Below are 14,632 nucleotides of genomic sequence, written 5' to 3'. Positions count from 1 at the left end.
ATGGTCAAGATTAATTAAATAGTTAATTAATTATACGAAACGTTCGTATTAGGCGTTTAAGTTAGTTTTGGGCTTCGGGGCGCAAAAACGTTTTGGTCCACAAGGCCCATTATGTTTAAGTTGTTTGACAACTAAAACAAAATGGGCAATTAAGCCCAATAACAACATATGGCCGGCCATAAGGGTGGAGGGTAGTGAACTTGGCTTAATTGCAAGTTTGCCACTCCATTGTGAGGTGGTGTAAAGACATCTTTATAACCATTTCATCCTAGGGTTTTTCTAATTGAATTTGGGTGAAACCTATTCTCTCATTTTCTACATAGAGGCCGGCCACCTTAGGGGAAGAACATCTAGCAATCTTTCTTCCCTAAGTCATCCATTTCATCTTCACACAACATCTTTGGTGTGGAGACTTAGAGACACCAAACTTTTGGTGTTTTGGAGAACAAATCCTCAAATCCTCAAAGAAGAAAAAGGAGCACTAAAAGGGAGGAAATCACAAGGAAGATCCAAAGAGCAAGGAGGTGACTTGAAGGCCCTCCACTTGGGTGAATCCCTTGTGCAATCAAGGATGAGCTTCAAGGGTAAAGAATCTCTAAATTCTTATTCTCTTTAATATTGTTAAAGAGTCTTATGGTTCACCATATACTAGGCTTTGAAAGTCATGGGTTTTATGAATTGTTTTTGAATGCATGCCTACTTTAAAGTGTTATTAGTATGCCTATGTATTCAAATGTTCATGCATGTTCTTAGCTAGGACAAAATTTTTCCTTCACTAATGTGTTGGATTCTCCTTTTCCTTTGGTACTTGTCCTCTCATTATACTTGTGTTTCTCTAATTCCCTTCTTCTTGTGAGTTGATTTATATTTTGAAATATGTGGGGGATTGTTAGAATTTTAATTAGGTATTTCAAAATACAATTCTTCATTGGTCACTTTAATACTAATCAATTTGTTTTCAAATTCCTAATTTCAAATTTGATTTGTAAAACTGAAAAATGATGCATTATAACGTTGAGGTATAATGAATGGTTTTGAATCACAATTGATGGACTTTGAATTACAATTGTGGTGTTGCCTAATCAATCATCTCTTTTATCCTCCAACGTCCTTTTGTAATTTGTCACACACACGCGCGCGTGCGCGCACATACACACACATATATAGATTCTATTTGTTTTTTTCCCTTGAATAGATTTTGGCCATTGAACTTCAAATTCTTTCTTTCCTACAAATTCCACTAGTTGAAAAGAATCTCATCGTCCTTTCTTCTCTTAATCTCATGTATTCTCTCAAATGCTATTATAATTTCCACCTCTTATATGCCAAGGGAAAGAATCGAGTTGTTCACTGGATCCATGTATTGCGAGTGTACGCTTACAAAGATCATAGGTTGTTGTATCCTGGAAGGTAGGGCGCCATAACCTGTTATACCGAGACATTGTTTTAGACGGGTGAAATCTACTCTTAAGGACAGTGACTACACACCTCAACCTAAAATCTTGTTCTAATCAAGGATCGACAAAGAGCGTTCTTTACCTACAAAAAGATAAGTATTTTATCTTATTTGGTTTATTTTATTTAATAAATTATGGTGATAAAATTATGATATACTAATACTAATTATATATGATTTGTTGTAGGAGAAGTAGTATCCGAATCGCTAACATTTCAAACAAGAAATAGTTACCTATCAATGGGTGGTGAATATGCCTTTATAGAGTAGCAAGAATGAACTTGAGGATGGTTCATTAAGTCACGCATATTGTTCCATGAGTAGTTGTTTCAACTCCACATTAAGTCACACTTGTAAATTAGTTCAAGTAGGGTTGACCTGATCCTAAAAGGTCAAGGCTTAAGCGCTACCCGACCTTAAATTTTTGGGCCAACTCTATGTCAAATATGTAAGGCCCTGGACAACCCATGGGCTTGGAAATTCAGGCCTATGAGCGGGCTGCCCAGCCCAACCCAATTTTTTGCCCATTAATCATTTACATTTAACTATAAAAAAAAAAAGAAGTAATGTTGTTGAGAATTGAGCCTAAAATTTTTATTTTAATTAGTTTTCAATTATCATCTGAACTAAGGCATTTGTTTGGTTAATATAGTCAACTAAATTATATGAGTATTTGTTTGCTGAATTTCTTCTCCCTTTAGTATAAAAATATCGATGTATTAAAAAATATATATATACGTATTAACAAAAAGTTAATTATTTGTAAAGAAAGTTCAAAAGTATTTAAATTACACCTAGACATATTGAGCCAAGCCTAAGAACAGTGTTAACGGCCGACCCAGAGCCTAAAATGCAAGGTCTAGGCCCTACCCATTTAAAATCGGGTTGGATAAAGCTCGACCCTAAAACTGGTTGGGCCAGCCCGCAACCCAAAATACATGGTTGGGCTCGGACCAGCCAATCGAGTCCCGACCCTTTTAACAGGCCTACCATTAATGATCATGTTGGATCGTCCTAATCTTGCCCTATTGAGCTAAATCCCTACCTCCCCACCCCTTGATGGGCTAAGTCATTAGAGCCCACCAACTCTGATGAGTGAGGAGTAGGAAAATAAATTTTTCTTTGTAAGCCCAATCAGTTTAGGATTAGAAAATAAGTTAATTTTTTCTATACTAAAAGGATTTAAAAGGTATGTATCCATCGGTCTATGTGCTATAAATAGGTTTGTTGGGGCTATTTATTCACACAAGAGAGAATACAAGAGTAGAGAGTCAGGAGGGGTAGAGAGATCTAAAACAAGGCTCCAGGGTTTACCATGGCTTTTCAATAAGTTCTTGTAACCGAGTTGTTATTTTCCATAGTGTTGGTGATTTCTCAACAAAGATCATACAAGGAGTATGCAAGTGTGGTGTGTTTACTTATTGTTCATATATTAGCATAGTATCATTTTATAAGTTTGCATAATATCATTTTATAAGTTTGCGTAACACTAGTCTCAAGATCAACTAAGGGGGATTAAAATTAGCACATCCCCTCTTTGGTTGATAAATTTTGATCACTATAATAACGCATTTTAACTTTTCCATATGTGCATGTGATTAGCTTGAGAAACTACCACAACGTCACCCTATTGCATATTACAGACATAATTGAGAAAAAAGAGAACATTGAAGCATTGGTTTGAACTATATTGTAGTTTTGGTTCATGAATTAAATCTTTATTTTAAGTAAATGAATTTGACAAAATCCGGGGCATTGTCTTTCACGTCAAGTTCATGATTACTTCCATCAAATCTAACGCACAAAGATTCTCAGGAAATTAACATCAAAAACGAATATTTCACATCTTATGAAATTCATATACAAATTGATAATGATCCACGACCTATGCTCCAATCCACTCAAGAAATGAAGAATTGCTAAGGAGATTTTCTCAAAAGTGAGACTCTCCATATATTCTTTGCCACTTCATGTTTTGGCACAAGAATTGACATCAAGTTGTGAGGTGACAGAAAGCCCATAAAAAGTCTCGCTTTTGAGAGTGTCCATTAACATTTCTTCAAGAAAGAATCACAAAAATAGCAAAATATTGGTCACCACTCACCAAAAATGAAGATGAGTATAGTCAAACGTGGCAAAAGACCAAAGTGGTGTCTAATGTATTAATCTATTGATTCAAAACCGTTGGTTCTCAACTTCCAAGCTCCAACAGCCACAACTAGTGAGAATGGCTTCGGCTCTGCTCTCTCTGCCCTTCAACCTCCCAGCCTCTTCTTCTCCTCTCTCCGCCGTACACAACTCTCCTAAACCCAAATCCCACATCCGCCTTTTTACAAGCAGTAGGAGAAGAGCAAGAGTCACAGCCAGTGCTGCAGACCAAGAAAAAACCAAGGACACAGAGAAAGACTCAGACTCAGACTCAGACTCACCGGCTTTCAACCCCTTTGGCTTTGTCACCGATAACCCATCAAGCCGTAGTGCCATTCAGATCAGTGAGAGCCCTGCAGAGTCTGGCAATGTTGGCCAAATGCTTTATGTAAGCTCTGCTCTTACTTAATTCACTGTTTTCAGTTTCCAAGTCTGGAATTCCTTGTTATTATTTACTTTGTTCTGGTTTTTTCTTGGTGGATTTTGATGAGTATATTTTGTTATATTGTCAATTCATCAAGTGTGTTTCAATTAAAATAGTGTCATTTTGGGACAATTGTACTGTGAGGATGTTGGAATGTTGTCCGACATCAGAAAGTTTAGTGACCTTGCATGTGCTTACGAGGAGATGTGCCACTCCGCCTATTGCCAATTGGTTTTTGGAGTGGAACAACTTCCTTCACAAGCTACTGTTGCAAGTGTTTGCATGATGGTCTATAAAACATGGATATCGATTTCATCGTTCAATCACATGAAGAATTGGTTAAAATTTATATTTATTGAACTTTCAGTCAGACTCGTGTGATTACAATAGATGCTATTAATCTTCTGCACTTTATCAAGGAACTACACAAGGTCTTAAATGTGGACTGTAGTTGAGGAAATGTTTATTTTGGAATCACTCGTAGCTTGATCGAAAGTTGAAAGCTCAAAATTGGATTTTGGTTGACCATTAATGCACCATGAAAGAGTATGCAATTGCAATTTCATCGTGACTGGAGTCCTTAAATTTCTACTCATCTTGAAGTGTACTCTTAACTTTTTTCTTAATGTTGTTATTATATCATCGTTGAGACATTTAATTTCTTGTTTTTAAATCTAGAGGATAGAAGACAAGGGGAAGGAATATGGTAAATACTTCAGAGCAGGGGAGTATGTATGGTTTGTGAGAGAAACTGGTAAAAATATTTCAATTGCGACATTAGTTAAAATTCTCTTTCTGCTCTTTGTCACTTTACAAGATTTTTTTACTTTGCAGGATCAGCTGAGAGCGAACGTGGAACAGTTGTCTTTCTTCACGGTGCTCCCACGCAGTCTTACAGCTACAGAAGTGTCATGTCACAGGTCTAGCTGAATTTTGTTTTGGTTTGGATTGGATGTTATTCACTGCTGTTTTTTGCTTATCGTAAAAGCTTAGGACAAAAAGCTAAGCAATTACGATGCTCAGGGATATCACTTTTCAAATACAGTTACATGCTTAGTACATGAAACTACAGAGTTGTTAATCCTTGGTAATCTTCAGACCACCTACACGCTCTGACATATCGATCTTGAAATACGTTAACTTGAATCTCATGGTCATGTAATTTGAATCCTTATTGTGCCTTCGATGTCAACTGACTGCTGCTAAATTTGATAATCGTTACCTTAATCTTGAGTAGCTGTCAGAAGACTTCGGCTTCCACTGCTTAGCACCAGATTGGCTAGGATTTGGTTTCAGTGACAAGCCACAGGCTGGATATGATGACTTTGATTACAAAGGTGCATTCTTATAATAGAAGATTTATCCTCTCATACGTTTGTTCTTTTGTTTTTCGGGGGAAAAGACATTGCTTTTCTTTTGGTTTAAGATCGATCTTTCCACTGCAGAAGAGGAGTTCCACAAGGAATTTGACAAATTACTGGATAAGCTCCGCGTCAAATCTCCTTTCTATCTAGTCGTTCAGGTTTGAACACTTGTAGAAGACAAGCTATTTGGACGGTGTTCGTGATGAAAGATGTTCTTGGTTCAAAAGATTTTAGTCAAGTCTGGTCAAGCTATAGTTGAATCAATCCTATAGTTTATTTTGCAATTAAATTATGTTTCTCACATGCTTTCGTCCTCTCCTTGAAGGGATTTCTTGTAGGTTCATATGGACTGACATGGGCATTAAAGAACCCGAGCAGAATATCAAAGCTTGCAATTCTAAACACTCCACTGACAGTTTCATCTCCCGTTCCTGGACTGTTTAAGCAATTAAGGTTTGATATTCTTACTTGAAATATATAGTATAAGATGTCGGGTTTTCCACTCAAAAAGATTTTTGTACTGAACAACTGTTTCTTCCATCAAGCTCAAAAAACTGGTTATAGTTCCTACATTATCCTCAAATTCAAGTTAATCATATGATTTTCTGTATATAAATCTTTCAAGAGAAAGGCATGCTTAACCAAACGCTAGGGCCACATTCAAATAGAAAACCTGAATGGTTAAAAAGCTCTATTATTTATTGCATTACAATGAAGGCTCAGATTGAACATTTGCACATTTTCTATTTTCGAGCTTATCTGACATACGACAGTTAATTTCGAAGTCTCATTGAATGATCTATGTTTCTGTATTTTCACTCCTATTTTCTTTTGATTCTCTTCAGATTCCCTTTTTTAGGTGAATTTACATGCCAGAATGCAGTTATGGCCGAGCGCTTCATTGAAGCAGGTAGCGCGTACGTATCTAGTTCTCCACAATCACTTGTCTTTCTCGTATCATGCTAGTACTTGGTGTTAGGGAGTGTTAAATGGATTGAGATGTCAGACATAAGCTTTAACCTTTGCATATTTTACATGGTCTAGAAAAACATTATCTGAAGCATAGCTAATGCAAAAGGCATGTGACGTACTAAAAAATGTGTACTGCGCATTCGCCTTCAACATATCAACATTGCAATAGCTGTATTGAAACTTTTTCTACAACAAATAAGAAGAAATCACCGTTGACATAGGCGTAGCTCTGACAAAAGTGTCTCTTCTTTCAACAGTTATGTGTTGAAGCTCGAAAAGGCTGATGTGTATCGATTACCATATCTTTCAAGCAGTGGACCTGGATTTGGTTTGTAATCTAATTCTTCTAAAGGACCTAATGCTAACATTTTGTAGAAATCAGCAGTAGTAATATTATCTTAACCTCTTAAACTAAGTTTTATCGATGTTCCAGCGTTACTTGAAACTACAAGGAAAGCCGATTTCAATGGTATATTAAGCCAAATATCATCTGGGTTTGCATCTGGAAGGTATATCATTACAGCGTTATCTTCTCGATTTTTTGTTGGTTCTGGTTTATAGTCTTTTGCCTTTGAGGAAGGAACAAAAAAAATAGTGAACAAGGCTGACACTATACTTAAAAATTTGCACTTCTTATGCATCCATCTGCTTGTCAAGAAGTGTAAAGAGTTCTGCGACACAGGGTGTGCGGGCTAAGAAATTGTACAAGACATCGAATGCATGAGCTAAATTCATTCAGACTGTTCATGTTTCTAATCATTTGTTTTACTTTTGGCTGATGATTGACTAAATAATGGCTTCTGGACTTCAGATGGGATACGCCGACTCTGGTTGTATGGGGGATTTCAGACAAGTATCTCCCTCAGTCTATAGCAGAAGAGTTTCAGAAAGCAAACCCTACTTCGGTCCAGCTTAAGTTGATAGAAGGTGCCGGGCATATGCCACAGGAGGATTGGTAAATGACTTCTCGTATAGAACTCTCGTGCTTTGCAACGCTTTTCTGCCTTCATTTTTCTTAACCGAGTATTGAAAAACATATAACAGGCCCGAGAGAGTTGTTACTGCTCTACGAGTATTCTTTTAAAGGTTCAATGCTCGAATCCATGTTTAATCTGGAAATCGGCATCATCTTCCAAGTCAAACGTTTCAAGGTAAGAAAATCTCTCCCCCTAGAAATATCACTGACCTATAATTCTATCAATGAGCTCACTAGTCCTGCGGATTGAAGTCATGATTTCGCCGTTGGAATGCTTGATTCATTTTCAATTTCCAAAAGCAGGGGAAGAAGTTGTGAACGATAACAATGGCTATGTGTTCTAAGAGGATTTGATGAAAGTGCAAAAGAATATCCTGCCAGAGTTGCCTTGGAAATTCATGTGTAAATACCTACTTTTTCTGGTTGTGTATATGATATGTCCATATTGTAAACTTTTTACTCCGATTGTCTGCCTATACCGTGACGCAACTGAACCTCGTTAGAGGAAAACCACTCTTTTCGGTGCAAGGAATGCCGGGAATGTATATTTAAAACTACAGTTGAGCATAGAATACATGACGGAAGTCAGTAATACAACCACATAATTAGCATCGACCAGTTTCGTGACAAAATGACTACTACTAACTAGAGTTGCGAAAATAGAAACTGAATGCACTCGTACGCCCATCATTTCGTTCTTCCAAAAACGACTGGTCTGCGCATCCCTGCTCAGTAGCTACCTATTTTCCTTTCTTCAGCTTCTTACCACTTTGACTGGTCTGCACCTTTGCCTTTGATGTCTTCTCTGCCTTGGATTGCTTACTATTGACACCTTTTCTTGATTTCTTCTTTTGATCTTCATCCTGATGGTCATCATCGTCGTCAGCATCATCATCACTGTCCTTGTCTTCATCATCACCCTCTTTTGATTTTCTTTTTGCTGACGCCCTCTTACCTTGACCTTTAGGCTTCCTCCCCTTATTCGATTTTTCATTTTCATTGGCTTCTTCATCACTTGCTGCTTCATCAACATCATCATTAACAACATCACCACGCCCCTTTTTCTTGTTAGCTTGTTTACTTGCTGCTTTGGAAGCTTGCGGTCCACTTAACTTCTGAAGCTCTGGTACAAATGCTGAAGTCTAGAAATACAAAACCGAAAGGAAAATTTTTTTGGAACCCATTGAAAATAAAATACTCCAAAATAGCCAGAAGAACAATAGAATAGGACATTCCTTAAAAAAAAACAATAGAAGAGGACTCTTTAGAATGACATACCCTGCTACCAACCGTGATAAACTCAATTTTCTTCCCTGCATTACAGGAAAATATCAATTAATCCAATGTTAGTCTTTAACAAAGAATCACACAAGGGTCAGGAACCAAACCATCAACAAAAGCCTTTCCAGGCTTCTTTTCACGGGAATGAAAAATCCAATCACTAGGAAATTGACTACTATCTGCTCCAACTTCAAGGGATTTTTCAAGGACCTGTACAATAAATTATTTTGTCAAAATGACCAGTATATATCACCAGTTTCTTACCATCAACTTTTCCAGGCTTTTTGCCCCACCGAAAATGAAACAACCATTCACAGGGAAAGTGGATAGACTCAGCATCAACTCGAACCGCATATTCAATAACCTACAGGTATTCATCCTCTATATTTGCATATTTAACTCCCAGAAAAGGAAAAGAAAAAAGACTAAATGATACTAGCAGAGACTCAATTAAAAACTTAAACCTCTCACCTCTTTGATGCTCTTGTGTAAAGCTGCACAATTTTCTTTCGACAGGCTCGCAGCACCTTGCTCCGGATGAATTCTTGCCTGCAAGAAATCAAATAAGCATTTACTCCATCATCAGACAATCTAGACCTACAAAATAAAACCAGTAATAACTAAGAGCTTCTAGATTTAAGGATCAAGACCAGACATAAGTTAGAAGATCCTTCTATAAAATGAATTTAATTGAGTATAGTTCCAATTCCCATGACAAAGAATTGGATTGCACAAATACACCCTAGCTAGTGGAGCTCAACGAATTGCATGCCCTCTCTCTGTCACAACCAGAATTAATTTTGAATTAATTTTAGATTCTGAAGGTTGGCTAACCTACCACATAATATCCCTCTTGGAAATTGCAATTTTCCATAATCATTAAATATGATCAAATCATCTTAGGTTGCATTTGGACATGTCGTTGCTAGAGACAACACAAAAAGCTTGGATTTGCCAACTTATCATAAATTCTATGCATCAAATGTTAAATGAACATAAAAAGAATCCATTATCCTAGATCCCTATTAAATCTAGGACACCAGTATATCTATTCTCCAGAAATAAAAAACCCATATAAATTATGTGCTCTTATCTACAGATACAGGAGATAGATCAGTGAAACTGTATTTTTCTTAAGTATTGCAAGTCGTACATCCAATATTCCTATCTCATCATGTTACGAGGTCCATACTCCATTAAATGGGATTAATATTAATGATACCGTTCAAGTATAAAGACTAGACTGACTTGGTAGAGTACTTCATCAGCAACCCAATTGCCAATTCCTGAAATAACACTCTGCAAACACGTAAAAACAACAGGGGGAAAAAAGTTATTGCATATACCATAAACATGTAATAAAGCATTGTATAAATAGTTACCCATTTAACTATACAATTGTAGACTCTTTGATTTGTACTCCAGGAAAATAAGATCGTAACTTAACATGCTCAATAAAAATGATAAAAGCTGTAACTACCTGATCAAGCAACAGGGTCTTAATCGCAATTTTCTTCTTGCTGAAGCATTCAAAAAGTTCATCCACTGTCATAGGCTCCAAGAGAGCATCGGGCCCAAGCTCAGATATGGGGGGCACAGAAGTTGGCTGTACCAACATTTTGTAAGTTCACCGAAGTGTTAGCTTAAAGCTTAAAGCAGAGAAAACATGAAAACTTTACAGAATAGAGGAGGATGTTATATACATCTTTCAGCAAGCGGACTCTAGCAAATCGCCTCTTGTCAGTGAAAGAGAACTCCAGACCATCATCCAACTGCGCATAGTATATGGATGTCATAAAGAAATACACACTCGATGACCCATCTTTTATGATTTAAAGAAAAATACATCAAGCAAATCCATGAAGCTAGTTTCTTCATATAAATGTTTATAATCAGTACAATGAAATGTGTCAGCCATTACTAACCCCACTTTGTTTGTCAGTGGGATAAGAATCAAACTATAAAGGAAAAATATATATTTGTGAGTTTATTGGCTCAAATTACTGTACAAATGAAGTAACTGCAACTCAAGTGAAACTTGGTCATGAAAATACACGAAGTTTCACATAAACTATTTCCTTTACCAAATGCTCTAAATCACACAAGTACCGTTGTTATTTTCCAGAATATATAATACACAGATATTCTCATTCATTCAACTTTTACATGATGAATGAGCTAATTCCTCACCACTTTTTCGCGTTATTTTCCAGAATATATAATACACAGATATTCTCATTCATTCAACTCTTACACGATGAATGAGCTAATTCCTCACTACTTTTTCGCTTCTTCCACATTCACATACGAGATAATTATGCATTGAAAAGGTCCTCAAAGAAGATACTGGCAGTGACTGTTATCTTAGTCAAAGTATTCAACAGTATCTCAGAAACCAAAAGAAACCAAAAACCTGGTGTCAAAGCTATATTACAATGCAGACATTTGATTGTCTCTCATTTGATTACCTTTCCAGCTAAAACCAAAAACAACTAAACACTTATCGACTCACACTCACAGAACCCCCACAGCATCAGTCATTTAAAAATCTCCTTTTAATTAAATCATTACCAATTACCAATGAAGCACACATACGGAAAAAAAATAAACCACCACTGTTGGCTATTGGGGTCTCTGGAATATCAATTCTTACTTCAACAAAGAACTTGGAATACTTGGAAGGCCACTCATCAGTGTCCTTTACAGCAGACCTGCAACCAATTGAATCGGAATTCAAACATCTCAATTCTTACGATGAACCTTACATTTGGGGTCAATCCTAACCCCAAATGCTACCCAAAAATCAGTCTTTTAATTTGAATTTAACTCCATGGCCAAAACCCATTACCTCTTATATTTCGTGACAGCGACCCCTTTAATATATACAGCACCCGCCATTCCTGAAACACAAACATGCAACCACAAAATACCACAAATCCATCAATTTCTATGCACATTGTCATACTAATAATAATAATAGCAAATTAGCAATTGTGACAAAAATGGCGACAGCGGGTATTGAAACGGCACCGAATTGGAAAGAAGGAAAGGGAGGAGAGTCGAGGCAGAGCCACATATTCTTGCCCTTGCGGTGGGCGGAGACGATGATCTTTCCCAAGAGAGAGGCCTCGAAGTCCGCGCGTGAGACTCCATCGATGACTTTGGAGTCGTCGGCGATGCGTGCTTTCCTTATCTTCTTCCCTACGCAGTGTTCCTCTACGGCCCTCCGAGCCGCCTCCACCTCCGGTAGCTCCGGCATTTCGCCGCTGCTGTTCGCGCGCTTTTTGGTTGAGGGTTAAGAGTGGAGTGAGTCAGGAAAATGGTGTATTGGGGTTTTGGGGAGGAGTCAAATGGAGAAGGTGGGATCTACTGTAGATGGTACAGGGAGTGTCTGTAAGATGAACGGGTGATGTGCAAATTTTAGGTTGTGCGCTGATGATTTGTGAATCAACGGTTGAGATTCAGTAGATCAACCTGCTACTCTTGTAACAAAAATTCTCCTGTGCATGGTTGTATGTGATATTGGACGGTTGAATTTATATAATTTCAATCTAGTCTTTAAAGTACAGGTGCATCTCATACTCTAACATATCCTTTTTTGCGTTCTCTTCTTATCTTCATGCATCTCATATACCAATGTACCGTGAAAGAATCCCTCTCGTGACATGAACACAGTCGACCCTCACCGGTATGGCGAGTGCGACGGCCTAGGGTCTTAAAGTGAGTTCATTGTAAGGTTGAGTTTAGGTTTGTAAACGGGTCGGGTTTATTGGAAATCTGACCCGTTAATTTAACTGGTCATCCGAATCCAACCCGTTAAACTAACGGATCATCCGAAACTAACCCGTTAAGCCTAATAAGTCACCCGTTTCACCCGTTAACAATTTTTTTTTTTTGTTTTTTTTTTTTTTACATTTTGCATTCCAATACAAATTACACATCTTTTACCCAAAATTACAAACATTATATATATATATATATATATATATATATATATTTACGGGGATTGAAGTACATACACCCTGCAAATGTTTTGCATTGCGACCTGAAACCGAGTAACCTGCTTCTCAATGCAAATTGTGACCTTAAGATTTGTGACTTTGGGCTAGCAAGAACTACATCAGAGACAGATTTCATGACAGAATATGTTGTACCTCGTTGGTATCGAGCCCCAGAGTTACTACTCAACTATTCAGAATATATCTCGGTAAAAATTATGTTCAGCAGTTGAGTCTCATAACTGAGGTATATATATCAGCAAGATGTATTATATATATATATATATATATATATATATATATCAAACTACAAGCTTCCAAATCAACTAATTAATAGAACTCCATAAGGGTTTTACAAAATGTGAAACATAGCTATACATCATGGGGCAATGCCGTATTCAACATCACCAAGATGTACCACCCAATTACATCACTATTTCAAGGAAGAATTTACATATCAAACACCCAAAAATCTGCAACACAACCACAAAATCAAGAGCAATGAGCAAGTATACAAAATCAGACATTACTCTTGCACAATCCATCCTAATTATTAAACATCACAGAAAATATCTTTAAAAGAACAAGTGAAAATACATACCATGCTTAATCAAGACTAATACTATTGGAGCATTGTCCCGAGTTTTCGTTAAGGTTCATGTCAAAAATTTCTTCAGTGAGTTCTTCCAAGTCAACACCTCTTTCTCTAAAGCTAAACATAAAAGTTAAAAAAGGAAAACAATTATAATCTATTATGTAAGAAAACAAATACAAAGTAACATAAAATTTACCTCATTTGCCAAAAAACCAGTCTCTAGTACATAGCGAGATTTGAACGGTTTCAGGCAACAAAGAACTTCGATATTGATCAAGCACCCTACCACTAATACTAAATGCTAATTCCGAGGTAACAGTTGAGATGAGAATTGTTAACACATCAGAAGCCATACGAGAAAGTATAGGATAACGAAATTGCTCCAGTTTCCACCATGAAAGAATATCCAACTCTTGTTTTCTATCAAGTCTCTTATCTTCAAAATATAGATGTAATTCAGTTTTTTCATTTGAAGTTGACCCATCTTGGTAAATATTATCAAATTCCTACATATAAAAACAAAATAGAAACAATGACGTCAACGAACAATATAAAGATGCATATAAAAAGTATAAAAACATGAATAACAAATATAAATACTACCTCAAAAAGTTTGTCTCCAACTTTTATTTGAGTAGGAGTTTGATTGATTGGGTTGGATACAAGAAGATGAGAGAACTGTTCTATGTAATGACCATAGAGTGAAAACAATGTGCCACTAACATCCTTCAACTCTCTGGAATCCTTACCATAAAGCTTGTTATAACCCCACTCTACAAATTCCAATTTATAGCGAGGATCAAGAATCACTGCAACGGCAAGGATCAAACTATACTTTGACCAATATTATCAAGAATCACTTCAAACAAAGTCCAAACACGGGATCTCTTTTAACGTATCTTACCTACTCGTATACCTTTAGCCTTTCTCTTTGAAGGACTTGGTGCACTTGTTGTACCTTGTGTATTTGTTAGATTGAATGTTGACATGTCCATAACCTCAGTGTTCTCTTCATCATTATCCATTTGCATTAAACGAAAACCAACGATAAATAACAATAAGTATGAGAAAATGGGTTAAAAAGTAAGGAACACCCGTGTATGAACACCTCTCAAGCTAGAGTGAATTAATGATTGACTTCACAGAAATATAGCACTAACACTTCCAAAAATTTCATACATTTCTAAACAATAATCAATAAATAAAGGAACTAAAAAGGGAAAGCAAAAGAGAAAAGCAATGACCTTTTTTCCCCCTCTCAATGCGAAAACAGAACACGTCTTTTAATCAAAACCCAATTCGTCAAAGGGCTTGGCCGCCGCCTGCTTCTCCTCAATTGCCATCAAACCCATGATAGAAGAATAACGTATGTATGTGTGTGTGTGCGTGTGTGTGTGTGTATGAATCGAGTGTGTGAT

General features: G+C 36.8%; 2 protein-coding genes across 3 annotated transcripts; one reads left to right on the top strand and one right to left on the bottom strand.

Moving 5' to 3' along the window:
• Positions 1-3,651: 3,651 nt before the first annotated feature.
• Positions 3,652-7,765, top strand: LOC137708031 (uncharacterized). The gene is made up of 12 exons (XM_068446994.1): positions 3,652-3,992; positions 4,707-4,782; positions 4,863-4,948; positions 5,266-5,365; positions 5,474-5,550; positions 5,718-5,845; positions 6,238-6,309; positions 6,622-6,692; positions 6,798-6,873; positions 7,176-7,319; positions 7,409-7,515; positions 7,644-7,765. The coding sequence occupies exons 1-11, from the start codon at positions 3,684-3,686 to the stop codon at positions 7,446-7,448; spliced, it is 1,179 nt and encodes a 392-aa protein (XP_068303095.1). The 5' UTR covers positions 3,652-3,683; the 3' UTR covers positions 7,449-7,515; positions 7,644-7,765.
• Positions 7,766-7,863: 98 nt separating this feature from the next.
• Positions 7,864-11,947, bottom strand: LOC137708030 (formamidopyrimidine-DNA glycosylase). Of its 2 annotated transcripts, none has more exons than XM_068446993.1 (10): positions 11,652-11,947; positions 11,470-11,521; positions 11,275-11,332; positions 10,325-10,393; positions 10,102-10,227; positions 9,870-9,920; positions 9,093-9,170; positions 8,886-8,985; positions 8,619-8,653; positions 7,864-8,482 (listed from the first exon to the last, which is right to left on the bottom strand). In XM_068446993.1, the coding sequence occupies exons 1-10, from the start codon at positions 11,878-11,880 to the stop codon at positions 8,081-8,083; spliced, it is 1,200 nt and encodes a 399-aa protein (XP_068303094.1). In that variant the 5' UTR covers positions 11,881-11,947; the 3' UTR covers positions 7,864-8,080. The 2 variants fall into 2 exon arrangements, with proteins under 2 accessions (XP_068303094.1, XP_068303093.1); XM_068446992.1 differs by lacking the exon at positions 8,886-8,985 and adding an exon at positions 8,729-8,831 and having other exon boundaries at positions 11,652-11,946.
• Between the last annotated feature and the right edge of the window lie 2,685 nt (positions 11,948-14,632).

This window comes from Pyrus communis, chromosome 11 (genome assembly GCF_963583255.1).
Source record: "Pyrus communis chromosome 11, drPyrComm1.1, whole genome shotgun sequence".
NCBI lineage: Eukaryota > Viridiplantae > Streptophyta > Magnoliopsida > Rosales > Rosaceae > Pyrus > Pyrus communis.
The sequence above is the reverse complement of the archived record's forward strand: the minus strand, read 5'-3'. Positions and strand labels throughout refer to the sequence as shown.